Source organism: Folsomia candida, unplaced genomic scaffold, assembly GCF_002217175.1.
Source record: "Folsomia candida strain VU population unplaced genomic scaffold, ASM221717v1 Fcan01_Sc026, whole genome shotgun sequence".
NCBI lineage: Eukaryota > Metazoa > Arthropoda > Collembola > Entomobryomorpha > Isotomidae > Folsomia > Folsomia candida.
Window position 1 is genome coordinate 1,721,934 of NW_019091218.1, and position 27,554 is coordinate 1,749,487.

General features: G+C 37.2%; 2 protein-coding genes across 2 annotated transcripts; both read left to right on the plus strand.

The window, feature by feature from the left end:
• The first annotated feature begins 13,929 nt into the window (after window positions 1-13,929).
• On the plus strand, window positions 13,930-15,666 carry LOC110859552. Its single transcript, XM_022108517.2, has 3 exons — window positions 13,930-14,086; window positions 14,500-14,652; window positions 15,372-15,666. Exons 1-3 carry the CDS (start codon window positions 14,035-14,037, stop codon window positions 15,497-15,499), a joined length of 333 nt encoding a protein of 110 aa, XP_021964209.1. The 5' UTR covers window positions 13,930-14,034; the 3' UTR covers window positions 15,500-15,666.
• A 1,226-nt stretch (window positions 15,667-16,892) lies between these two features.
• Window positions 16,893-20,349, plus strand: LOC110859553. Its single transcript, XM_022108518.2, has 3 exons — window positions 16,893-17,276; window positions 17,678-18,040; window positions 19,761-20,349. The coding sequence occupies exons 1-3, from the start codon at window positions 17,130-17,132 to the stop codon at window positions 20,211-20,213; spliced, it is 963 nt and encodes a 320-aa protein (XP_021964210.1). The 5' UTR covers window positions 16,893-17,129; the 3' UTR covers window positions 20,214-20,349.
• The last annotated feature ends 7,205 nt before the right edge of the window (window positions 20,350-27,554 follow it).

A 27,554-nucleotide genomic window follows, 5' to 3' on the forward strand; every position in this document is an offset into this window, starting at 1 on the left:
ATAACTTTTGAAATGCTTTATGGATTTTCAAAAAATTTACTTAAAGCTGATCACAAAGAGTTGAATTTTTAATACAAGTAAACATACATTCTGAACAGTTTTTTGAAAATTCCCGAAATTTCACTGATCAGGCAAGAAACGTTAAAAATTTCTCCAGAAAATAGTATGCTATATTTTTGATTTGTATCTAATAATTTTGCTGATGGTCATAGGCTCGTCACAAATATTGTCACAACTTGACGAAAAGTGAATTTTACACGGAAACTCCTTCAGTTTGTTGGACAAGTCATGTCATGTATCGTGGTCATTTTGGTATAGGTATCTTGACACTCAATTAGTTGGACACCTCAGTATGTTCCCTTGTTAGCACAGTAGCAGAACATGAAAAAATTGAGTAAATAGAAATATGCATTCTTCGTTTTTAACATGTTTCAGCATCCATAACAAAGTCTTTACATAGTAATACACCTGGAAACCTCATTCTCATTTGCCTAATTAGCCCAGCTAGCACAAAAGAAGACCTAAATTGACAATTTTAGGGCTTACTTAATTTATAATTACCGATATGTAAATATTGATCGGCCCGTAATCCTATAAATGTTTCTATTCATTATGAAACTATCTAATATTTATTACTCAGCCTACCTTCACAATATGTACTTCGCAAAACCTCAATACCGAACTTAATTACGGATAACCCGATTAAAACAGCGTAAAGGACAAACACCGTAACAATACTGTCGCCTTTCGAACTTTGCGTGCTCTCCTGTACCCTCGTCCCAACCCGAATTTCCCTCAACTTAAATTTCCTTGCCATAATTTCTTCTTCCAATCTTGCATAAATCCCACTTTCTATCAACCCCTGAAAATTCCTTGGGACCCTTGAGTTCCCCACATTATCAAACACCCAACCCACAGGATCAGGGCTAAATGTATCACTCCCTTTCTGGAATTTTATCCAGTAATACTTTTTTGCAAGGTATTCATACTCCGCTTTTATTATATTCGACTTTGCAATATACACGGATTTATCACACTTTGTGATCTCCGACTCTATCAGCGCATCTGCCACTTTGACGTCGTACCGATTTCCACGGCTAGGTGCCCAAACACGTGTCGGCCGATTTGCATGCCTCGGACTAAATAAGTCCAGCTTAACATATGTTTGTAAAGAGACATCCGCCCCGATTTGATACATCACGGTAAAGAACCACTCGAGTAGGTAGCTATTAAAATCGTAGTAGGGCGTGTCAAACTGAATTTGTGGCGTTGATAAGAGACGATAGCATTCATCAGTTTGATATTTCTTGTAATTCCCGCTGGAACTTTCAACGTTACCCATTGTTTCTTCTAGGTGTGCTAGGCTAATTTTGAATAACTCCGTTTTTCTAAGCGTATCATTCCTGCCCGGGTAGTTTTTGTCGCAAACGAGATCCATAAATTTTTCAGGGCTACGACCTCTCAGCGGGGAATTAAGTTCGGTAATCATTAATCCGTTGTAACAATTTGTCAAAAGTATTACTGCCAGAGACCAGGAGGCAAACGTCAGCTTGAAAAATGTAGTTTTCTCGAGTTGTTTGGGGATTCTTAAGGGTTCCTCAAATATGGAACCTAACACGAGAAGACTAGGCGAGAAGGAGGATTTGTCAAGTAGCCAATATGTTTTGAATAACGTGATTCCAACGATGACAAGTAGAACGTTAAGAAGGACTCCAATCCAAACGATTGGTTGGAATGGGGCAATATAAAACGCAAATGAGACCCATCTCTCGGCGTAACAGGTTAAAAATTGATATCCAGGGACTCCCGTGGTAACCCGTAATTCCCGCTGCAAGCTAGCAGAAAAGGGTTGCAGAACCATCCACGACGTTCGCGCATGTGTTTTAACTATACAGCTAGGACAGTAGGTCAAGGTTGCATTAGATTTGGCAAATACGACCTGCGCCATGTGTTGGTCGATTGAATCGTTTCTTTGACGACCGAATGGATTTGTTGCGGAGATCTGAGTCCCTACCACGTCCAGCCTGCTGGCGCTGTTCCATACGATATCGGTATAGTCAAGTCGACGTATTCGCCACACTTCTTTAATTTTTGGAAATTTTCGAAACATTTCCATAACATTGTTTTGAACCGTGTAACATTCTAAAGTCGATTCAGCAATACATAAAGCTTCAAATCCCCCGCGGCCCCTAAATACGAGCGCTAAATTTGAAACTGGCCAGCAATTACGTAGTGAATTTAGTACTTCCACATTATCCTGGACCCTGTCCACGTTCCTGTTCACCACAACGATTTGATACTCTCGTGCAGACGAACTAACCCAACCGGCTGGATCATTCCGATTTTGCAGAACGTATTTTTCCGCGAACAATAACCAGTTTGAAGATGTATCAAGTATGGAGTTACTTGGGATGAAGATGTCAATTTTGTATTTGGCAACTCGGACCAAACTAATTTCTAGCGGGAATGTAAGATTTTTATAGTTCTGGGGGATTTGATTCAGGTGGTAAATAAATACAACTGTTCGAGGCAAATTTATACTAATATCTTGAATAATATCGTAAGATAATATTCCTTCGTATAGAATTTGGATATCACAATTTTCTAAATTATTCAGCAGCCCGTGCAAAGAAATTTGCAATGGTTGATAATTATTTGAATTTTGCTGAACTCCTTGAAAAACTATCGCACTGACGCTACTTATGCACGTTTTAAGAAAAATTATTAATTTACACATTTCAAAGGCCTTCACTCAACAGAGTAAGTAAGTACTTGAGTTGAACCGAAATACCAGAAAAAGACTGGCTTGACCTTAGTACGGGTTGAGCTTCGTTTTGTGTGTTCAGCAATTACCGGATGGTTGTATCGGATATAAATTTCAATTAAACTGAATACGAAAAAGTTAATAAATATGTAAATAGAAAAATTGCGAAAACTTTCTTGACAATGTGTCAAAAACTATTTACATATGTATACACGAATAAAATAGTTCAGGACTTTGTTCAACAATATCTATGAATGTAAAATACCAGTTCTTTCAAATATACTATAAACTAAGACGAGAATTATGGTAGAAATAAATTACAGCCTATAACACAAAATAGTGTTGGAAATTCTAAGGAATTTCATGGTACAATCGAGAGACACTGCACAAAGGTAATACGGGCACAATTTTCCCGATAAGTGTTCTTTTGTGAATCGGATCCGCATCCTTGTCAACATGCCGAAAAAAACAAAGCTGAAACTTTATCCCTGAACATGTTCCGTTGAAGTGGAAAGATATGTAACCCTGTGTTTTTTTGGCTCGATGTTTTCACACAACTCGCTAGAAAATCCCCGTGTAACTTAGAAAACGTTCCATTATAAGACTACATAATTACTTATCTTAACATTGCAGATAACCTCATCACAAACTTCAAACTACAAATGATCCCCGGAAAAACCCTTTTCGTCGGGACGAGCACCGATACAAGAAATGTGGACGGTTTCCTCGGTCACCCAAACCAGTTCGAGGCTCTCTAAATTCCAGAATTCATGACAACCCAGACTCGAAGACGAATACTGGACGAGTTCGTCACAAAATGGGAAACCCTCCGCCTCATGACTTTCTGGACCCTTTCGAAAGGGTCCGATTTCAATTTCAATTCTAAATTAAGTAAAATATAATAAATCCAGAGTAACGTTAATTTGATAAAGAGCAAAGCTTACACAGGATTTACTTACAATGCGATAGTGTGTAGTGTAACCCTCCGATTTGGTTGAAATTTTCAAATTATAGTCCAAGTCAAAACAACCGATGTTTCTGGAGGCACTTTTTGCGATGGTCGGAATTTGCCAAAATATTTAAGGGCAAGGTTGAAAACGGGGGATTTTTACCGGAAGCAACGTCAACTTCCATTCCCTTCCCGTGCTGAAAATTGAACGTTTTAAAACTTTGCCTTAAAAAACTTTGGCAAATTCTGATCACCGCACAAATTACCTGAAGAAACGTTATTTGTATTGGCATGGATCACATAATTTAGAAATTTCAACCAAATCGGAGAGTTACACTTCGCACCATCGCATTGTTATTTAGACGAGAAAGATGGGGATGACTGCATAATTCTAGAAGAACAGGGTGCCGTCGTGGCACATGAGCAACGTTGTCGAAGCGATTAAAACAGCTTGTGACCAGAATGGGGGTCAAGTTCTCAACGTAACGTGGACCCCGGCGAAGAACAGGCTCGATAAATTGATCACAGTTACGGTCCGGATATAAATAACTTTGACTTTAGATTAAAAAAACGTTAATCATGTTTATTCATTTGTGGCAAAATTCTGAGCAATTGAATTTTGCACAACAATATTCGAGTTTGATATTCGAATTCATGTACAGAAAAGGGTCCGTTGTGAAATAAAAACTTTTATAATTACCATTCGTTTACATTTTGTGTCATTTAATGTAATCTAAATATTCTTGAATCCTCCGGACATTTTAATTATATCCTTCACTATTTACTAAAATTTCACAAGCAGGGCCTTGGTTAAAAAATCCAAATTTGAGAACAGTCGAGATCCAAGTCGGATGACGTAATAAATTATTGCGTCATCCGAAATAAGTCTAGATTCATATGACACTTGAATTTCGTCACTAAAAGTCTTGTTTTTTGATCATTTTGGGAATATTCCCACCCATAAGCTAAATGTGTCAGTAAAATCACAATATGTAACTTCTTGCCCCCACTCATGTTTCGCGTAAAATGTTTTTGTTGTTAAATATTTCGATATTGGATATATGCGCTTCAAAATAGTCATTCAAAATTTTGAAAATTGAAAATTTTCAACTTTTGAAAATTTTATCAAGTAGATTACGGCAAATAAAATAAAGTTTAAATTGGAGTAAACTGTTTCAAAAATCTGTTGCACGTGATATTTCAAATGCAAAGCGTTTTTAAAATTTCGAAAAAAATAATAGCTCGGCCAATATTTGAAATTAATTTTTTTGACGTTAAGTTCTTTTACATATGTACTGGTGATTATTAATAAAATAGGGGACAAAATCTGAGACCTATGTCGCAATTGGAAATAGGCCTTCAAAAAGCTGAGTCTGAATATTGTGTATAAACCAGGCTTCACTCTCTGCCTGGACTTTTCCCATCTCGTTATGTGAGGTTGCCAGCTAACTTAAAATATTTTTGAATGAATGGAGGGGGACATACTTACAGAATGTGGCACTATCTTTGACCAAGTATCTCAGTAATTGTCTAACAACGATATGTTAGACACATATCGAAAAAATTAATTTTGAGTTTTGTACTTTTAAGTCGCTTTTTGATGACGCCTTATGTGAACGTCCCCTTGTGACTCGCAGTACGCAGTTCCACATAGTTAAAAGTCTTATGGCATTCTGGTCGGACTGGAGATACAGCGGTCCGGGCAGAGAGTGAAGGCTGGTATAAACAATGTGTATACACATTATGAATTAGTGTAATACAATATCATGAAAATAAGAAATTACGCAAAAGTAAAAAAAAATCCAAAAATGACAACAAATACATAAAAAACCCGAAAAGATTCAGCAAAAAAATTAAAATTTAACAAAAAAAATATATTTTGTTAAAATATGGAGAAATGTTTACGAAAATATTTATATTTGCGAAAAGTCCAAAATATTTTTTAAAATTGAAAACATTTTTGAATTTTTGATAATCACAAGTGTTGATAAACAACCCCAGAAAGTATGGGGGTCGACGTGCTTGAAATGAAAAAGTCAGAAATAAATAAATATCCGGGGTATGGCAATAATATACATATCCGTTTGTCAATGTATTTTTATTTGTCAACACCCAGGTCAATTTGTCAAACTACTTGAGTAAATTTTCAAAATTTTTATTACAAGTGTTCATATTAAAGGCTAGGCCTCTCATCCAGTTGTTTTCTTGCGAATGGCACCCGAAAATTTAGGTAAGGTATCATTTGCACTATTGCAGCTTCCCGGAAACCATGTACGGAAACCATGAAATATGCAAATATTGAAAACTATATTAAAATTTTTCGGTCATGCTCAAAATCCAAAAATGTACATAAACAAAGTTTACGTATGATATATCTATATTTAGATATTTGAAGGTAATAATTACGTACATATCCGATACCCATGTCTGACCATACAAAAAACTTTTCCTCCGGAAACCGCAGAAATGTTATAATTATAGAGACATTCTTGTACAACAATGGCGACGTAAGTTTGTGCACTCTAAATAAAGTTGAGTAAAATTTGCGATGACACAACTGGTTGTGTAAAATTTACCTGACGATTGTAAAATTAACTCTAGGTTGAGCGAAAATTCTACAACGTTGGTTGAATTTTAACTTTCACTGGGTAAATTTTATCAACCTTGAGGAAATTTTAATCAAATTTATTTAGAGTGTGGGCTTATAATTGCTAACGTACGTAGGTGTTTTATTATTAATTTTCAAAAGGTATGTTCCGCACTGTTTCTGACCAAAATTTTGATGAAATAACAAACTTCAAATACATTTAGGAGGCTGTGATTTTTTTCAGCTCTGTGGGTTAACATAAACACTAGCAATAAATCGGCAAACTTTACCTCGACGGAAAAAATGCTAGATTTGCAAATTAAATATCGTAGTGTGATTTAATTTTTAATGCTGGATCGGCAATACGTGTCGCAGATTTATGGTTGAATGCTTAAAATTTACGATGAAGACTGCCCAACACAAAACACAAATTCAATTGGGTCAATAACTTTAAATGATGGCGAAACGAGGTCTCGGACAAAAAGTCGCCAGGACGCTCAAAATCCGTTTCTTCCACAGAAAGGCTCCGGAAACTAGAGGAACAAATAATGAGAGATCTGCGATTGAAACTGTCCTATTTAGAAGATGAGATGGGTGTTCCAAAACCAGCAATTTGTTCCATGTTAACTGAAGTCTTCGGTATGAAAATGGTTTTCTCTCGTTGGGTACCAAAATTGCTTTCAGCATCTCAAAAACAGGATCGAGTCGACTTTTGCAATGCCAATTTTAACCTATTAAATGAAGACTTGAACCTGCTCAATATTTTATTAGTTGCATATGGTACTTGGGTTTACTATTATGACCCGGTGACCAAATAATAATTCCCTCAATGGAAGCACGGGTTGCCACCGCCCGTAAATTGAAAAGTGCAAAAATCTGACAAAAAAATGATGATGACCATTTTCAAGGATACCAAAGGTCCCCTCCTTATAAAATTTATTGCTGTAAATACTACAATAAATGGGGCCGTGTATGCAGGAACCCCGAAGGAGCTGCGTCCTCCGGTTGAAAAGAAACGTGGGGTCAAAATAAAGAGTTGGCCTTTTTTTTAGACGACAACGCGCCACCTCATACCTGGCTTTTTGCGAGGGTTAGTGCAGACGAAAATCGCTTTACCTGCACAAACCACACCCCGTGCAGTCCGGACTTGACCCTTAGTGATTATTATTCGTTTCGAAACTTAAAGAAAAACATCAGGGGAAAACGGTTTTCGGATGATAATGAAATCAAGTCGTAAATTTTGGCATATTTTCGAGGTAAATTTTAATGGGTTATTGCTAGTGTTAATGTTAACCTACAGAACTGATGAAAATCACAGCCTCCTAAATGTATTTGAAGTTTGTTCTTTCATCAAAATTTTGGCGAGAAACAGTGCGGAACATACCTTTTGAAAATTAATAATAAAACACCCACGTATTTTGCAATTTTTCTTTTTCTCAACGGCATTGAGCAATTCCCTGAAAGTTTTATTCTTTTGTCACAGCAACGTTCAAACTTCCCTGCGTTGCGGTAACCAACTCGAAATTTATCTGTATTATGGTGAACCATTATACGTAACTGAGATTATGTAATTGGAGTTATGTAAATTTGGTGGGGTGCAATTACGTTGTCAAATTAACAAAATACATTGACAAAAAATGTGCAACATATTATAAGATCCAACATCTATTTGCAACCTTGTTGTCTCAAGTGTCACAGGATGTGTGCTGGGTTACATTGAAAATTGAACTTATAATTTTCACTAATTCGTCGCGTCACCAAATTAAGTCGGCCAGTAAATTGTACTAGAGTTCGGTGCTACATTACATAGTTGAACCATGAGGTTGCAGTTTTTTGTTATAGTTAATTGGTGGATTAATCCCTTTCTCTTACAGCATCTAGTAAATTGTGCGGGAACTAAGAACGAGACAAAACTCAATACAACTACTTATCCGCTTTCTCGCCTTAGTCGCTTATTATCACCATTTTCCCAGTGTTTGATACACTTAATAAATTACAGATATTTAGATATCCCATCAACCACAATACCCCTCGTCTTAGAGAAGTACCCGAGCCAGAAATATCTAAGGAGTTTAAAGCGGCGTCAAAATGATAATTTCCGGTGGAGATGCGTCTTCCATGGATTTCTTTATCCACCAATGCCCAATGGATGGGCACCTCATAGCTTATTCAGGTATCACGCGTTTTACACGGAATTTTGGACAGGACCAGTCAAGGTCAAGAAGGAACGATTCTCTAATCTTATCAGGCATCAGGACTACTACGTTTATTTCATGAATAGAAAGTCTAGTAGAAACTGGCTCCAATTTGCGCAAGGAGTTCAAGAAACGCAGGGACAGGGCGGTATGTTTTCCACAAAATAACTTAAGGTTCCCATGGACACGTTGGCGGGTAACCTCACCGTTTCCCTATCCAATGTCTTCAAATACAATTTCTAAAATTGAATTGAGTTCTGAGATAAATGCTACTTTTGATATTTAAATTTAAATCTAGCTTTTTGATAGTACAAACAAGTCGATTTGGAAAAAATTAGCCAATTAATTTGTAAGGAAATTTAGTATGAAAAATTACAAACTAATTGGCTAATTTCTTCCAAATCGACCAAAATTTAGCTCTAGGTTAAAATATCAATAGTTTCAGCTATCCCAAAACTCATGGAGTTGATTAAATTTTAGAAATTGCATTTGAAGACATTGGACAGGGGTTTAGTGAGATTGCGCGCCAACGCGTCATCCATTGGAACCTTAAACTACGTTTGGTTTAAATTTTCTCGGATTTAATCATAGAATTTGCAAAATTTATAAAATGTGTATTCACAAATTAAATTATCTTAATAGGCCAGTCGCATTCCGCAGTGGTTTTCATGTCTCAAAATCACAAACATCCCGAATGGCACATATCCTGTAATACGTGTGAAAAAGCCAAATTCACTTTCTACCCATCACCAGCTGGGATCACATTAATCGAAGGGTTTCTCAAATTAGCAGCTACCATTCATCCAGACAGAATATTTCAAATATGCGATCTCTACTCCCAAATGGCGATACTAAACATACAAAAGACCAGCTTCCCAAACTTTCTCACCATATCGACCCACTCTAACATCGATATCGCCACCTTTTCCGCAATTTACCCCAACAACAGTTATATCTTCGAGGTAACGACCTTCATGACCAGCAAGAACCTTAAGGAACCCAGAAGAACTACCATTCAAATAAATACAGCAACCCACATCCCAATTGTCAGGATGGCTGCCGAATCTCCCAGATTCCTTACTTGTGACGGTCTCCTTAACGAGGCCGGATCCGGACGTAGTTTTTATCATTTCGTTTCCGCATACCAATTCTGGCCTTGGTTTTCCCTAGTTATTCTAATTTTAGTAACGGCTTCTATATTGCGGATAATTTTCAAGCTTACGAAAATTAATTGCAACGAAATCCTGCTCTTCCTCGCTCTTCTGGTCGAACAAGGGATTGACATTACTCCGTCCAAGAGGAAAACGTGGTCATCAATATTTATCTTCGTGCCATGGTTACTGATGGGTATCGTCATCAGTAATGCGTACAAGGGACAGAACGTGACAGATCTGACATCACCCCTTACACCCAGTATGGTGTCGCAATTTGAGGAAATCCTAACCCGAAATTATACATTGTATGTTCCCAGCTTAAAAGATTACGACTTAATCTCTAAAACTTTTATAGAACGGAAAGAAACAATCCGAGTTGCTTCGAGGTTACATATTTCAATTATGGAATACCAAAAGGAAAAACCCTCCCGTGACACCTTAAAGTTTTTGAGGAAACTCAAATCGAAGATATTTGTTATACGAGATAGACCCAACATGACCCTCATGGATGCAATTAGCTCCTGTAATAAATCTGCAATTATCCGTATGGCAGTGAAATAGACGAGTATGAATCCCACTTGAAATTTTTGCGCCCAAATTCTTACGTTGTGAAAAGTAGAGAAGAATTCTATAAAACGGAGCGTGGTTGGATTGTAGATTACGGAATGGATCCGCAATTAGAGGCCAGATTTTCGGCATTATGTCAAGCTGGGATGATTAATCTTTGGCGGAGATATATCCAATTTTTAAGAATGATTAAATTTAACGGATTAAATCGAGAATCGGTTAGTCGAGGAGATGTTGAGAAGGTGCAACGGTTACAGATTGGTGGTAATTTTGCAGTTGTATTTTACCTTTACAGTATTTTTATTTTACTGTGTAAGGCCGTACTGATTTTTGAGAATTTATTGGAGAGGGTTAGAAAACAAAAAATTAGGCTATGATACATATTTGTAGCCGAGTGATTGAGATATTGACAATTATGCTGGCTATCACATAGAAACACTAAATATTTTTCCAATTGTTGTGCTTCCGATGTAAGAAAATAAACTGTTTGAATAAAATTTAAATTCCATGATGCGTATGTCAACCAGCAACTATTTTGGGACTATTTTTCCATAAATCACGTGATCGATTTTGAGAAAATTTTAACCCCCTCCACATCCCCTGTTACCTATTAAAAGACTTATTTATGCTTAAATAAATTGCAAATAAATGTCAAATTGCAAATTCATTATTCATTTTTTTCTCAACGCTTAATAAATAGGGAAAGTTGAGAACTTCCTCTAATGCTGTGAATTTTGAATAAAATGAGTGATGAAGGAAGGGTGAATAATGAATAAATGTTGAATAGTTAATTAATATTTTTTTGCAAATTATGAATAAGGAATGAATGTTTTTTCAAGGCTTTGACTGAATGAACTTTAAATGAATAAATATTTTTTGAACATGTATGATTCTAATTTGATAATTAATATAATTTTGTAGGGATACATATGTAGCCATAAAAATCGCATTTTTTATTCAAATTTCAAACTTCGTAAGGCTTCTCTAAAGATATTCAAACTTATTTTGCAAGATTTGTTTAAACCTTAATAGTTTTCGGATCGACGCCAATATTTATGTACGTCGTCTAAATTGACGTGAAAAACCAGGATTATGTTAGAATTTAAGCACAATTTGTGTAATTGTGTTTGTTTTGTGTAAAATTAAAGTTTAAATATCCTCAGATAGAAATTTTGTAGAAACAATTGAATTTATTAAGTACACGATAAATAATAAGTAACAAAGTTCTCAAAACTTTTTTTCAATGTTGGTTCTCATTAATGCCTCAATTCATATGCAAACCAGAGTCAAATATTTTGTAAAAACACAAATTTAATTAAATTTAAACTTTAAAAAATATATAAATCAAAAGATAAAAAATAAATTTCTAAATTGAATCGGAATCACTTGAGTCGTTAGGATCAAAATAAGCGGTGTCGCCATCTCCCGGGTCATCGATAACCTCAGAGGTGTCGCTCGGGTATTGAATGAAATCCAGGTCCGAATCCCCATCAAAAAATTCGAAATAATCGGCATCCTCTTGTCGCTTGACCAGGGTTTTGGATTCGACTTCCCAACAGGTGCTCAAAACCACGACGGCGACGAGTAGGCAGGAGAGAAATACTTTCTGAAAGTGAGGTAAGAAATCAATTAAAAATATGATACAAATACGAAACATAATTTCTATCAAATTTTTACAACTCAATTATTCAATATTTTTTACATTAGGAAATAATTTAATTACCTTGTCCATTTTTCAAATTTTGTATATATTTTCCTTCGTTGGGAAGAAGGGAAGAAGAAGCTTGCTCAACAATGAGGAAAAATAAGCTTGTTTTTTCAAGGGGTACTCTTTTTATACAAAATCCTTTTTTTTTCTTGGACAAAAATAAATTCCAAAAATCAATCGTTAACACTGCATACTAAATAAATTAGTTTTCTAAATATTTATGAAAATGCAGAAGCCACTTAAAATATTTTGACCTTAAACATTCATATGCTATAGATATTTCAAACCTTTTGCAAAATGTAATCCCTTAATTAGAAGACAGGCTGAAAACCTGAATAGTTAAATTAGATTATAATCCTTTTAACGAATTTGAGGGCAAACGTCGGGCAGAATAAGCCAAACAAGTCGTGGACCCTTTATACCCAAACAAGGGTAAATTTACATATTTACAGCCCCTTAATATTATTCAAATTTAGCTTCCAAATCCGGCTTTAACCTTTAATCCTGAAGTTGCTCTGATGCTGATACTTCATAATCCTCGAATAGAGCGGAAGGTTACTACGTAAGAAGCTAATGAAATGCTATTAATGAAATAACATTATGAAATTTAAAAAACTGATCTATCCTTGGGCCCCGTACCCATTTATCAAAGTCGAGCTGAGATTTAACATGGGGCACTAGTGGACGTATAAAGTTAAGCTTAAATTGCGTAAATAACAGGACACTAAATATGCGATGACTAAATGTAACTTTTAAATGTAAATATGAATGTAAATAAAATAAATTAAGTAAATGAAATATAAATGTAATATATTGTTGGGCAGTTATGTAAACAACCCAGTTAAATACAATTCTTCTTGGGTCGGGCTCAGCGTGGAAAACCAAGATGGCAAGGCCACGTCCCACAATCCCGATTTAATCCTGATTGGTTGTTGACAAAGCGAGAGAGAAGGAAGAGCCCTCCCCTTTCCCTCTCTCTCACTTCGTCAATAACCAATCAGGATTAAATCGGGATTGTGGGACGTGGCCTTGCCATCTTGGTTTTCCACGCTGGTCGGGCTCCGCAAAGCTGTCAAGCTTGGTAAACTATCAAAACTAACGCACCCCTATCTCCCAATCAGTCTGCATATTGGTTAACGACGTGAAAATCCAGCCGTAGAAATAAGCAGAACTTCATCAGGGTAAATTTACACATTTCTAGAAGAACATGTCCCTGCAAATGTCACCTCGTTATCCTTCAAAATTCCATGAATTGGACGTTCTTACCTTGACTATTTTCGTCAAGTTGAAAGCCGTCGGAAAAATTTGAATAAATATGAACAAGATGGGATAAACACAGTGTTTCGTTTCTTGCGGTTTTTTCTCATTTTTTGCACTGCAAAGCAAGAAACGCAAGAAATATGTACAAGGTGCAAGCAATGCAAGAAAGTGCAAGAAACACAGCGCCATCTAGCGACGCGCCTACAGAACTGTGGCGGCGGGAATGAGTTTCTTGCACTTTGCATTTCTTGCGGGTAAAAATAGCTGCAAGAAACCAATTTCTTGCGGTTATTTCTTGCAGGTGGTTACTTGCACCCGAAACACTGGATAAATAGGAGAAAAACCTGGAACCGTTTGGTATTAAGGTCGTTTACATTTTACAAAATTTTTGTCTTCTTAGTAAATCGGATTAGGACAGGGTACTTCTGAACCTGCACAAATATAAAAATACTTAACTTCGTGTACCTGGAAGGTTCAGTTTTTTTACGGATGGATTATATATCCCTTCTAAAAACGTTTCACAACTCAACCTTGCCTGGCACAGTGAATTCCTAAAAAAATTATGTTAAGGGCTGATTTTTGAAGAGAATGGAAAACGGATCCGTAATTCTATGGAGAAACCCATTCCCCACATATTTACCGATCCATTTCCCATTCTGTCCAAAAATAAGCCCTTAATATCATTCTTACGAAATTATTTTTGTGCCTGTGTCCCAGGCAGCCTTAGGTTTTAGGTGTTAGAATTCCTTCACTCGTATAAAAGGCAGACAAGTCTGGAATGGCATTTATTCCACAATTAAGCCTCCAGTTGTCACCATCACTTTCATAGCATTTTACAGAACACGTAAATATGAAGGCTCAAATTTCCCTAAGTTTCTGTCTTATCCTTTGTGTCGTGATGGGTAAACACATTTTTGAATTTACTCTTAAATTAATAAACATTTTATGTAAATTTCGAAAATTTTACCAAGTATATATTTATATCCTATAAAAATCCAAGAAATTATTTCAAAATTTTTAAAACTTATTTTTAAAATTTTAAACTTTATTTCAAAATTCAGACAAATTAGGTGATATGTTTCAAAAAGCATTACACATTTCATTTCAAAATTCTTATAATTCTTATAATTCTTATAGTGTTAAATTTCTACGAGTAATTTCCTGTGTTTTACATATATTTAATTCTTTTAGAAAAATTGTGATTTACTTATTTCTTATAAATTACATTCTTCCGAACTTTTATAAATCTCATTACAACGTTTATAAATTATTTCACAACTTTTACTAACCAATTCCAAAAAATTTATATTTTCAGCATGTTACGCCAACGTAAATTGGGGGCGGTGCAATTGTGGCTGCATCAAATCCGAGTGTGACTTCCCCCAGACGGCGGACGAATGCAGTGCATGCGCAGCCGCCGTGAACGCTCCGCAAAACAGTTTTGACGAAGGAAAATGTTGGATTAAGGGTATGTTTTTTTAATTTTGTACAAAATGTGGTATTTACACATCGCTGGCAGTACAATAAAGTTTAAAAAGTTCGCAAAATGTATCAATAGCAGGGTACGGTACCCCGTGTTTTTGGGGTTTTTGAGGTTTTTGGATTTGTTGGGGTTTTTGTAGGTATCAAATACCGGAAAAACCTCCATGCTTAATGAGGTTCTTGCGGGGTTTTCTGGGGTTTTTCTGGGGATTTAGTATGATTTTAGGGCTAGTAGAACAAAATTCTATCAATTACATATGTACGTAAAATTAATTTAATGTTCGAATTAAGCATAAAATTTTTAGCATTTTCATATGTGACTTCAATTTCCAAGAATTATTAACATGTTCATAAGTCATATTTAGTTATCTATTTGGTTACATCTTAAACATGAAATTATGACTTGAAAGTTTTAGTCACATATGGAAATGCTCTAAATTTCGTGCTGACTTCGAATATTAAATTAAATTTACTCAAAGTTTGTTTCAACCCGCCCCAAAATCATACAAAAACCCACAAAAACTCACCAAAACCCCTGAGAAACCTGGGTTTTTGTGAAAAACCCCATTGCTAATTTCTATGTTTTACAGAATTTCCGAAATTTGCAAAACATTTTCAAACTCTTCTGCAATCCAAGCATGCGAATAGTTTTTAAGACATCCTAATAATCCAAAAAATAAACCTTTAATCTTTCTTCCTATTTAGTTGGCAACATCGGTCAGATGGATTGCGGACTTCGCTGTTATCGATCACTCGTCGGATGTTCCGGATTCGGAGGGGTGTCCCACTACACGTATGGAAATATGTGCTGGTGCGTTTATAGACATCCGTAAAGATTTAATTAATATATATATCACATGTCACATGTGTATCATTTGAGCTAAGCTGCTGTATAAAATAATTTAATTTTTATATATAAAGAAAGTTTTGTGGGTAATAAATACATAGTTATAATTTCTCGAAATTTATCTGATAAATAAAACCTTAGTTCAAACGCGTACAGTAGACGATAAATTGCGAGATCTACATTATAAGCTGGAAATGTTTGTCTGCAACGGAAGTGAAAGCAATTTTCCGCGACGGAAGTGGAAGTGGGGAAAGTTTCACATTAGTTTCCAACCGACATTTCCAGCGAATAATATATATACAATACAAAAATAATTCGGTGGAATTATGAGCAATATCGCTTAATTTTCATGAAAATCAAATAAGCCCGAAGGGAGACGGGCTTATACGCTAGTACAAATATATTACAATTGTTTCTTGAAAGCTTTAATTAAGTCGCATCTTGGAATCTATACTTATAAAAAGATGCATGGAGTAATTATTTATCACTTTCTTGGTAACGTGATACATAGATCCATACATTAATATCACTATGGCGAAAAACTGACCAACATTTCAACATGAATTAAACTGCATGCATACATCTACACGTGTATGTAGTTATGTATGCATAACATTATAAATACGTAATATGCCCACACATTGAACAGGTTGTTAGTTTTTGCCACATATTTACATATTTAGGTATAATATTTCTTAGTAAGAAGAGCCCATAAAAAAATTCTGCCTTGCAAGTTTACCGAGAAATACTACGTTGTCCCACACTTGATCGTCTTTTGTATCCATGTATGTATATACTTAACGCCTTGGGCAGTGTCAGTAAGTCAGTCTTCTTCTTCTTCAGTTCGCCCATCCATCCACCTCTCTGGTCTCATTTGCGTTGGGGGCCATCCATATATTATGTCAGCAAAAATTCTCGATTTTAGCATCTACCCACCCAGCCTGGACAGTATGGGATAGGGCATTTTAACATGGGGAAGATATGAAGACATAAACTTCCCATCCACTAAAATGATGACGTAATATATGAACGTTCCCTTGGTTTGGTGACTTTCAGTGGTATGGTGGTTGGCTACTTGTAATCCACCCGACCAGACCAGATACAATACAGTATATGTAGATAAATATGTATCCATGCATATCCCGGCTAGTTTTATTTTGAAGGAATATTCTTCAAAGACAAAACGTACAAAACGTATTATCGGTCTTAAAGATTTTTGATTTGGTGGAAGGATACTATACTAGTGGTTTAAATGTCAAGCTAAAATAACAAATTTTTGAATCGGAAAAATTTGCAAATTTCCATTAGTTACCGAAATTTTGTCTCTGAAATTCAACATTTCATCAATTTTGTCATCAGTGTTCCATCTGTTTTGATAATAATTAATAAAAATCTCAATCCTAAATCTTGTCACTAATGGAGATTTATCACTGAAAAATTTTCTATTGTACATAGCGTGACATTTTAATTTTAACCACCCTGTATGTAATTAATTAATACTCAAACAATACTTCATCCTACATTGAAAGGAAGAAAGAGCTCTTAGAATTGGATTAGGTTGCGTAAGCAATTCTTAAAGTTTGTATTTACTGAATTCATTTCGTACGAGTCGAAAAATGGAGGAAAAACGACCACCCCCATCAGAAATACGGATTGGAGAGTATTCGCCTCCCGAGAAGGAGGAAGGGGCGCATGAATCTGTCGAACCCCACTTACACTTTTCCTACCGGGGAAGGGTTGCCGTCATCTCCGTCTTGTACTGTGTAAGTAAATGAGATAATACATATTAGTTAAGTCCTTATAATTATGTACACTCTAATTAACTGGGCAAAACATATCTCCGTTGTACTATGCGACCCTATGTTGGGTATCATTTACAAGAATAATTTATCAACGCACAGTAACCCGAGCCGGTGACATTTTTGTTACCAGAGCATTACCAATCGGCACTATCATAAACAGGATTTTGCCTCCGTATTTACCTCTACATATGTATGTTACCTTAAAGTGATAAATTACCACCAAAATGGTGGACCCGTATAGTACCTCCGTAGATGCGGAGGACAAAATGTGTCGCCTGCGCGCAGGCGACAAAGTTTTGCAAAAATTATTGACAATGAATATAAACTGGAAATATATTGATTTGTATTTATGTTTCTTTCAGTTTATAATGTTTCTCATCCCAGCTTCGTTCATCCTTTCCGCAGTATACGTCGTAGTTGCAAAAGATTTCTATATAAATTCTGCCACACCGGTTGATTCTACTTCTCCAGACTATGATGAATTCGATGCAGTGATTCCATCAATCTCCACCGGGGAGGAAATTAGCCAATCAAAATCTCCATGGCTAACCCCCTTTGAGCAGGAATATTTCGCGTTTTTCTCCAAATTGTGCAGCAACGGCGGACTTAAACCCGATGCTGGCAGCGATGTAAAACTATTCGGGTTTACCCCGGGCTATTTCGCCCTAATTTACTTCATCATGCAGTGTATCCTGGGCGGGAAACTTATGCAAGGAGGAAGAGACGTATGTACCTATTTATATTTTTCATACTTAATTGGAATTTATTTTGCAAATCGTCGTACTAATTCTTTAAAGACCTAAGTGCAGTCGATGCTTAATTCAGAAAAGACCTAAGTGTGTAGAAAAAAGTAAAAAAAGACTTAGGAGCAAGTATGTATGTATGGCTTATGGTATGTATATCTTGCCAAAATGATTCTTCATGTCTCGCGCAATGTAGCCATAAGTAAATACATACTTGTACATAAGTCTTTTTTTTACTTTTTTTGGTATAATACAGGCAGAAGGACCCCTCTCCGATCGGGGAATGTGATACGTCAAAATGTCGGGTTTTTCATGCTGATCAGGAATATATAAATTTTTTGACCGGCAAATGTATATTAAGGTCACAAAAAAGGTCAAAGGTCAAAATTTTTTATTTCATTTTTGGACGTTTCAGGGCATTCTAAAACTTTGTCTCACTTTCCCCCATGGCGGGAATATTTTTGAGGTGACATGAGATTACTAGCTTTTGTTGTCGAATGTCGAATGTGGATCATTTTTCTGTAAAGTGTAAAATTTTTGGGGCACTATGAGATTTAAAGATAAGTGGATCATCGATTATCGTAATTGTGCCCAATATTGGGGTATTGTTCGTTTTTAAGCGAGCGAAGCGAGCAGGTTAGGTTAGTTCTACTAGGTACGCGAAAAGCGTTGCTATTGCAGCAGTCCTAGCTAGCAATCCTAGCTAGCAATCCTAACTAGTAGTCCTAGCTAGAAATCCTAGCTAGTAGTCCTAGCTAGCAATCCTAGCTAGCAATCCTAACTAGTAGTCCTAGCTAGCAATCCTAGCTAGTAGTCCTAGCTAGCAATCCTAGCTAGTAGTCCTAGCTAGCAATCCTAGCTAGTAGTCCTAGCTAGCAATCCTAGCTAGCAATCCTAACTAGTAGTCCTAGCTAGCAATCCTAGCTAGCAATCCTAACTAGTAGTCCTAGCTAGCAATCCTAGCTAGTAGTCCTAGCTAGCAATCCTAGCTAGCAATCCTAACTAGTAGTCCTAGCTAGCAATCCTAGCTAGTAGTCCTAGCTAGCAATCCTAGCTAGCAATCCTAACTAGTAGTCCTAGCTAGCAATCCTAGCTAGTAGTCCTAGCTAGCAATCCTAGCTAGCAATCCTAACTAGTAGTCCTAGCTAGCAATCCTAGCTAGTAGTCCTAGCTAGCAATCCTAGCTAGCAATCCTAACTAGTAGTCCTAGCTAGCGATCCTAGCTAGTAGTCCTAGCTAGTAAATCCTAGCTAGCAATCCTAGCTAGTAGTCCTAGCTAGCAATCCTAGCTAGTAGTCCTAGCTAGAAATCCTAGCTAGTAGTCCTAGGTAGTACTCCAAAAAAATTCCCGCCATGGGGGAAAGTGAGACAAAGTTTTAGAATGCCCTGAAACGTCCAAAAATTAAATAAAAAATTTTGACCTTTGACCTTTTTTTGTGACCATAATATACATTTGCCAGTCAAAAAATTTATGTATTCTTGATCAGCATGAAAAACCCGACATTTTGACGTGTCACATTCCCCGATCGGAGAGGGGTCGTTCTGCCCGTATTATTCCCTTTTTTATATACATTTAGGTCTTTTCTGAATTAAACATCGACTGCACTTAGCTCTTTTATGAATTAAACATCGACTGCACTTACGTAGTTTCTGAATTAGTAAGACGAAATCTCGCAAATTATTGCATTTTTTATTTATTTAGTTACATTACTGGAAACTTCAGGCATGGTGGGAAGGTCAGCTCGGGATTTTTTTGGTGTCCGTTTATCTAAATGTCTGCATTCTGGGACAACAAGATGACAGCGTCACCGCCTCCTCTCGCCGACTATCTCTCGCCCTCATGGCCCTTGCCTTTTTCACCTATATTTCCTACTTTGTCATGATTTGGACAGTGTATCAATTCACGAAGGAGATCAAGTTGAAGGGGGTAGTGCCCCCTGACGGGAAGAAAAAGTCCGTGGAGGGCCGTGCAGTGGTCGCATCGCAGTTTACAAAAGATCTACAGGCAATACTGGACTGGTTGAATAATGCCCGGCTCAATAATAACGGGTTACATCCTGTCGTATTGAGATGCAATGTGATCGCTGCCAATTTGGTGGAAAAAATGGTTAAATTCGGGAATAATATGGATGAATCCGCGCCACCGAGGCATTAGGTAAAAAGCTACTTATACATAAGACCCGGATTCCAACATAGTATTCCGACTCATTTACCAAAAACACATGCGAAACATGCATACTTTTAAGAAGATTTTATTCAAATAAAATGTGAATATACCAGTTTTGCCAAAACAATTGTTCAATAATTCATTTAAAAAACATGGGCAATGCACAAAATCTAGAGTCATTTATCATATTAAAACTGTTTGGAAAACTCCACTTAAACAATTACATAGTAGAAGATAAACTTTCGTTAAAAGCGCCTCTATCCCTCAAAACCAATCACTAAAATTAATTCAACATAGAGTTATCAACATCAATTATTTGTTCATATACTTGTATAATTCTTTTAATTATGTGATGTAAATTCACCAATAATATTTATCCATTTTATTCGCTAAATTCATATCGCCCGAATTTTAAATCAATTTCTATTTTTTATTTCGAGACACCATGTATTTATTTACTTCTGTAAATATACATCTGTAGCTTAAAGAAGGAACAAGTCAAGTGTCAACAGCTGATTTCACTAAAAGTACGGGTCTGAATTCAAAACAGGTTAGTGCATTGGAAAGCCTGTGCGATTTCGATTCAGAAAAACGTCATGAGTCGTAATATTTTTAAGATTAGGCAAGCATGGACAACCTTGAAATGAAGAGGGCGGAGATAATTCATCACCATTTGGCATGGAAGACAAATAGTGAAATTGTAAAAGCTCGTAAACTGTTTAAAGTTAATTATAATTTGGTCAAACGTACAATTAAACCCTCATTTCATCCACCATTTAAGAGCTTCCGCTATCTACAAAATGTATACATATGTACCTAACCAAAAAATCTAAAACTTTTTACTGATTAAATTATTCCTGGATAATAAATTAAATCTGACCAACAGAAACTTTTCTAACTTATTTAGGAAAATATAATACCCTTTCATTACTTGCATTAATCATATTTTGAAAAGCGTGGCTTAATCCGGTAATTACATTTTTTTACTTTTACAAACATTTAGCAATTCCACAAATAAAAACATTTTCCCTCAAAGCACTAAAACTTGTGAAATTGAAAATTTCATATAGGATTTAGATACATAGATTTTCCGGTTGCACGATAGTTCGCTGGAAACATAGAATACGAATCCTACTCTAAATTAATTAAATTACTTTAACTTGATTTAAATGATTTAATAAAATCTTCAATGCGCAGGAAGTCAACATTAATAATTCCAACAAAATAAGAATACGTATAAAATCTAATCACATTCTTTTTGGGTAAATATTATCAATTTTGGCAACCTTGCTAAAAACCGATTCAGATTTACATACCTGACGAATTACCCAGATACCCGTTAACGTTCCCTCGAAAAACCTAAGGGAATATTATGGCCGATCTAATATTCAAAGTTGCAGGATCCTACGCCAAAATATATAAACGTTTCCCTCGCCTCCCCATCGAATTTGATCCAACAACTAATCGTCTCATCGCCGTCAGCGGTATAAAAGATCTACTTGGATGTCTATTTGGTTGCGTCGTAAGCATGGCGTTGTGCGCGTGGACGCCGAAACTCGCGCAGCTTTTGTATCTTGCGTATCGTTCCGTTAATCTGGGTCACTTTCCGACTATCGCGGAGGAACCGTTCGCTTCACCCATGCAACTTCTCTCAATAGCCATAATTACGTTCGGATCCGGCGGTGGGAGTGTGATCACGATCTTCTCGTGTTTTTTCAACATCGATCTGGTACAATTGATGAATGGGCTGCTCAATCTGGAGGAGGAGTTAGTCCGCAGGGGTAAGTTTAAGTTTCTTGTGGGTCCTCAGACAAGTTACACTGCAAAAAAATCGTGTCAAATATTAACGGTGTAGCTATATTGTTGGTAATTGGTGTCAATGTGCCCCCGATGTTAGAAAATTACACCCGATTGCAATCGGGGTGTGTCAGGGTATGCTACCCTGAGTTTTAGGGGTATTTGGGGTTTTGCGGGTTTTGGTGGCTTTGAGGTAGTAAAAATGAACAATACCCACCGTAGTCTGGGTTTTCAAATTTTATAAAGTATTATACTAGGGCTTTACTAACAAATTAATAATTTAACAAGTTATTAAAATTGAATTAATTGACAGGTTTGTTGCGAAATTGCTTAAAAAGCAAAGTGTTTTCACAACTTAATACATCAGGTCGTGACTCAGTTTCCCCCTAAAACCTACCCTGACTACCTCGACTACCCGCGAAACCCAGGTATAACCCCAGGGTATGGGTTCTCAATAGCAAAACCCTGGGGTTTCCCTTACCCTGGGGTTTATGTTGCTATACAGCGAATATATATACCAAATTTTTGCAGTGTAATTGTGCCAGGTTCCCCATACGGAGTGAAGGAACTTTTTTAATAAATATTTACCTGACAACCACAATTGCAGATCCTTGTAAAATAACTGCTCAACGTCTTAAATTCTCTGTAAATTTAATTGGTATTGCATAATCGTAAATTATTTATCCATATAAAGGTATCCAAATGGATCAAATAATCAATAAGGACAAGTTTAAACGAAAAAAGCTAAAAATGCCCCCCCTGAAGAAACTTTTCAGCGAGTTGGTCTGCCTCCTCCCATTCTTTATCATCTACATGGCTCCAGCCTTAGCAATCTTCGGCGTGTACAATGAATTAGACTCGTTCCACTTTGTCTTCTTCTGGTGGCCTACGTATCAACATAATCGCGTGGTCAGAATCGGTGTGAAGTTCTGCTCCTTCATATTTGTCACACTTTCGGCAATATCGGCTGGCCAAATCCTGCTTGGAATGGGATATATATTTGTCCTCACGGCGTGGATACTTCTGCACAACATTTGTCTAATTGACTCGGATTACAAGAAACGAGGAACCCTGCTTGTCGCGGGAAGAGAACGGAGGTAGGCGTATGTATATGATTTTTGATGAATTATCCCTTACAGGCATCTCAAAAGCTGTGCTTGTTAGTCGAAAAGTTGTACTGTGATTAAATTAATTCGAGAGATAGGATTCAGTTATCACTCAAGATTTATGCACGTAGGGGTAGGGTACAAGGCTGTACAGCTAAATATGTAGATGTACATACTCCATTTGGTCTGGACTAATTAAAGTAATTTAAAGACCTAACTTGACAGTGTCATTATTCCATAAATTAATCTACTTCACGCAAGTATTTAGTGTCAACTCAAGACACTTACAATGGAGGTCTCCCAACGTATGCTCACAGATTTGGACCAAACTAGCGTCAATCGGTCACAAATATAATTAGTAGGTAGGTAGGTAGGTATTTATTTCAAGATTGATATGGCGTCGGCCTTTTCAATCATCTCATACATTCGTTTCATACATTCATATATACATACATGATTTCATCTAATGATACACAAATCAGTTTATCTGGTAAACTATGTATTTAGTTGTGGGCATTATCCACAAGTAGCACCCGGCATCCCAATACAGGCTAAATACATACTATGACAAATATATGACAAGCTCATAGTCTAATGATAAAATGTATGTGACAGTAAGGGTGTAGAGGGAAAACCGGAGATGGTCTCGGAAAACCTCTACATGTATTGGGAAGGTGACCCAATACACCATTTGACCCATTACTGCCGTACACCAGGTAGGAAAATGCATGGCAGTGATGCATAGGCGGATTCCATGGGGTGGTGGTGATATCCAAATGAGGGTGGCGTCTGCATGCGGAAGTAGACAGGTGAAGGTTGTTGGGCGGGGGCTGTCCACGGACCGCGGGATCTTGCCCACGTCCCCCATGGAAGCCGTAGCCGGGGCCGACGACACCCCCACTTGCCCCTTCCCCCGTCACAACACAATCAGGTCATGGGACCCCCGTAGACCCGACAATGCCGCCCTCCGTCATGCACGACCCCCTCCGCCACTCTTCACACAACCACTCCCCACGGTCACCACCCCGATATGCCAAACAAAAAACCTACCTAGGGAGTCCCTCCAAGGCGTAGATCCTCCAGTGCACAGGGTCCGGCGAAATCCTTCTTCGCCTGATGGCCAGCTTGTCGTTGCTGGGACGGGTGTGGCAGGGGGTGTCACCAGGCACGCAGGTGGGGGGTGTGAGTGGACGAGGCTCACATGGCGAAAGCCCTTTGGACACACTTTACTTGCCCTGGCACACCCGCGACCCAGATGGAAGAGGATCCAGCCAGATGCAGAGCGAGAGAGAGATACGTGGTGCACGGAGGAAGCCAAAGAGGAGACCAAATATAATTAGTATGAAATTTGCAAATGACATTATCTCCCAATGCGCAGGTTTAGCGGAGATATTTGCATCCAAAGCGGACAAAATGTGTAGCAAATTTTAAAAAAATTAAAAATTTGGGGTTGGGGTTGCGGTTTCTCCTCTTTTTATGCAAATATCTCCGTCAAACTTGAGCATTTGCAGATAGTTCCATTTTCAAATTTCATGCTAATTTGAAGAATAATGCATCTATTCTGAGGACATCATTTTTATTGTAAAATTTGACACAATACATACTAATTATGTTTGAGATCGATCGACGCTAGAGTGGTCCAAATCTGTGAGCATACATACGTTGGGAGACCTCCATTGTCAGTGACTCTAGCATTTGTACTTAAACTGTTCCAATTATTGATTACTCTGCACGCGTGTTCCAGAGCAATTGTCATTCTCTACAACCGAATCGTGCTACTTATTCTCCACGTAGCACCGCCGCTCTACTCCGTCACACTCTTCATGCTGGTCAGCTGTGCCGGAATTATTGTAGTATTGAACCTAATGTCAATCAAGATGCATGGCATACTTCCCCTGAATATTTACATATTGGGACCCTCGTTTTCCCTCGGGTTCATCCTAGTTCTGAACACTGTGCTCAAATGTGCCTCATCGTACGAGGTCCGAACCAAGGAGATGCTGCACAGGTGGGAAAACGATAAAAATCTGGTGGCCTGTGGGGCTCAGAAGGAGTCCATGAGGCGAATTGCGGCCATGCGACCGATCCTGCTTTTCATGGCGGTATGGCGAACGAACATTCTCCCGGTCGATATCAAATTTATGTGTGACTACAATGCCTTCCTTATGGATGGCACGATTGCCGTGCTTCTTACGGATGAATAGGATGGTAATTCCTGATGCCAATTTATTTGTTCTTGATGCCAATAAACTGTATACACAACTATTCGATGGGGTTTGTCCAATATAAGCATAAAATTCGCATTAACTTTGGTTCTCCTTATATTGAGCGTAACTAATTCAGAGATTTAATTAAAGATGACCCATTTAAATTTTGTTGTTTTGAGATTAGTAGCGGAGAAATATACTTACACAACAGCACAAAATGAAATGAGATGCAATCAACGAAATCACGAAAAGATCTGATAAACTACATAAGCTGTTGGCCTTTAATACTTATTATATACCCATCCGATTAGAAACCAACCGACTACAGAAGTTAATCAAGCCAGTGGCGGGTCAGAATTTGTCATACACTACGAAACCTTCGATTACAAAATATTTCAAGAATGAGACAGGTCGTTAAATATTTAAAAAAGGATAATAAATGTATATAATAAAAAAAATTGGACACTTGGTCCATGGTAACGACGCCCCTGAGCTCGTGTCACGTTATCTGTCCATCCTTGATTTGCCACGTCGATAATCCATTAATTGGTCAACCATACATACATTTCTCTACCAGAAGCCCTTTACTTCAATTCTAATTACCAAGCTGTTCTCAATTTAGCTAATGAAATATGCCTTCTACGCATTATTGTCGCCTACATAGATACTTATTCACATATCACTACCTGGAGTGTAACGAGCTGAAAAAAATGTATGCAAACGAATTTCTCCCCCTCCTCACTTTTCAAATAAGGATGTGTCAACGGCTGAATTGCACACCCTTCGAATTTCACCAGCGATCGGGGCGATTCAAAATAATCAAGGTCTCACGAATAATTCGCATTTTTAAATTGCAAGGCGTTCTGAGCGTGATATACTGCGCAGCAATGTTCCTGAACATTTCCTTCGGCCCTCTGACGTTGTCCAAAAAATTGCAGGGTCTTGTGTTATTTGTAGCTTGCATTACTGCATCAATTGCAAGATGGAATTGGACGATAGATGTCGGTCCTATCCAAATCATAAATACATTTCTGGACTTCGAGGAAAAAATTCTGGAATGTAAGTTAAAATTTCTGTGAATTTGTTTAACTCTGTAAGATATTTATTCACATTTTAAACAGTGCATCACTAATTTCCACATTTTGCAAAATTCTTCGACTAAATTCGCAATTTATGTTAAAAACTTTGCAGTTGTTCCAAAAATGCAAATCTCGATGGGAACAAAAGCAATCAAGATCTTTATATTCTTGATACAAATATTCATGGTCGTGTACCCAATTCTCCTCTGGTTCTTACTGCGATTTCTTCCCTGCACTCCGCCCTTTATTCTCTCAATGTTTCCAAATTGTGGGCGCAGCAAGTTTGGGACACTAAAGTATGGAGTAGAACTTGGAGTACACATCTTTGAAACTTGGATGACTTCTCACACCTTATTATCTGGAACAACTTGGATTATCTACATTCTCTTCGTCGGAATATGTTTCATACTACACTACTTCCAACTGCTGAACAGGTTATTTTCCATATTAAAAAAATATTCAACCCATAGAAACAGCAAAATAGGGTCAATAATAAGATGACAAAAAGCCTCTCAAATCTTCAACGCACTCCTCACGACGATGGGTAGCTCTAGATTGATTTTAAATGCCGTCCAGAGAAAGTGATAGAACTTTGTAAATGTCTGAAATTATTAATATGCATTATCATGAAAATATGCAGATTCTCGGACGTTGTTTCTATATATGTAGGTTCGAGTTCAGGTAAAATAATTTATTTCATTAATCGGTTTTATATTTTCAGAGAAATTTCAGAAATCAAAAACGACGCCGACATCACCACCTGCATCCGGCTCTATAGATAGTCCAAACTTTGGAAAAATCGGTCAACGCCTATGTGACGGAAAGAATCGTGCCAGTCATACTATCCTGCATTCCTGCCATCCAAATCGTCGGGCTATATGTCTGCATCACTCTGCATGAAGAAATTGCTCTTCCTGGATTCGCAATATTTCCCTTGCTAGCAATTGCAGCTACGATTCACAACATCCTCGTCATTACGTTGGCCGCCATGGTAAACATTTCCTCTAAAAGGGTATTGATCATATTGCGGTTAAAAATAGTTGGCTCCAATGAAGGAAAAATGAGAAAGCTCTTGCGAAGGGAGCTGGCAGCCTGTGGAGTCTTAAAGATCAAATTCGGTAATAATTTTATCGACAATGG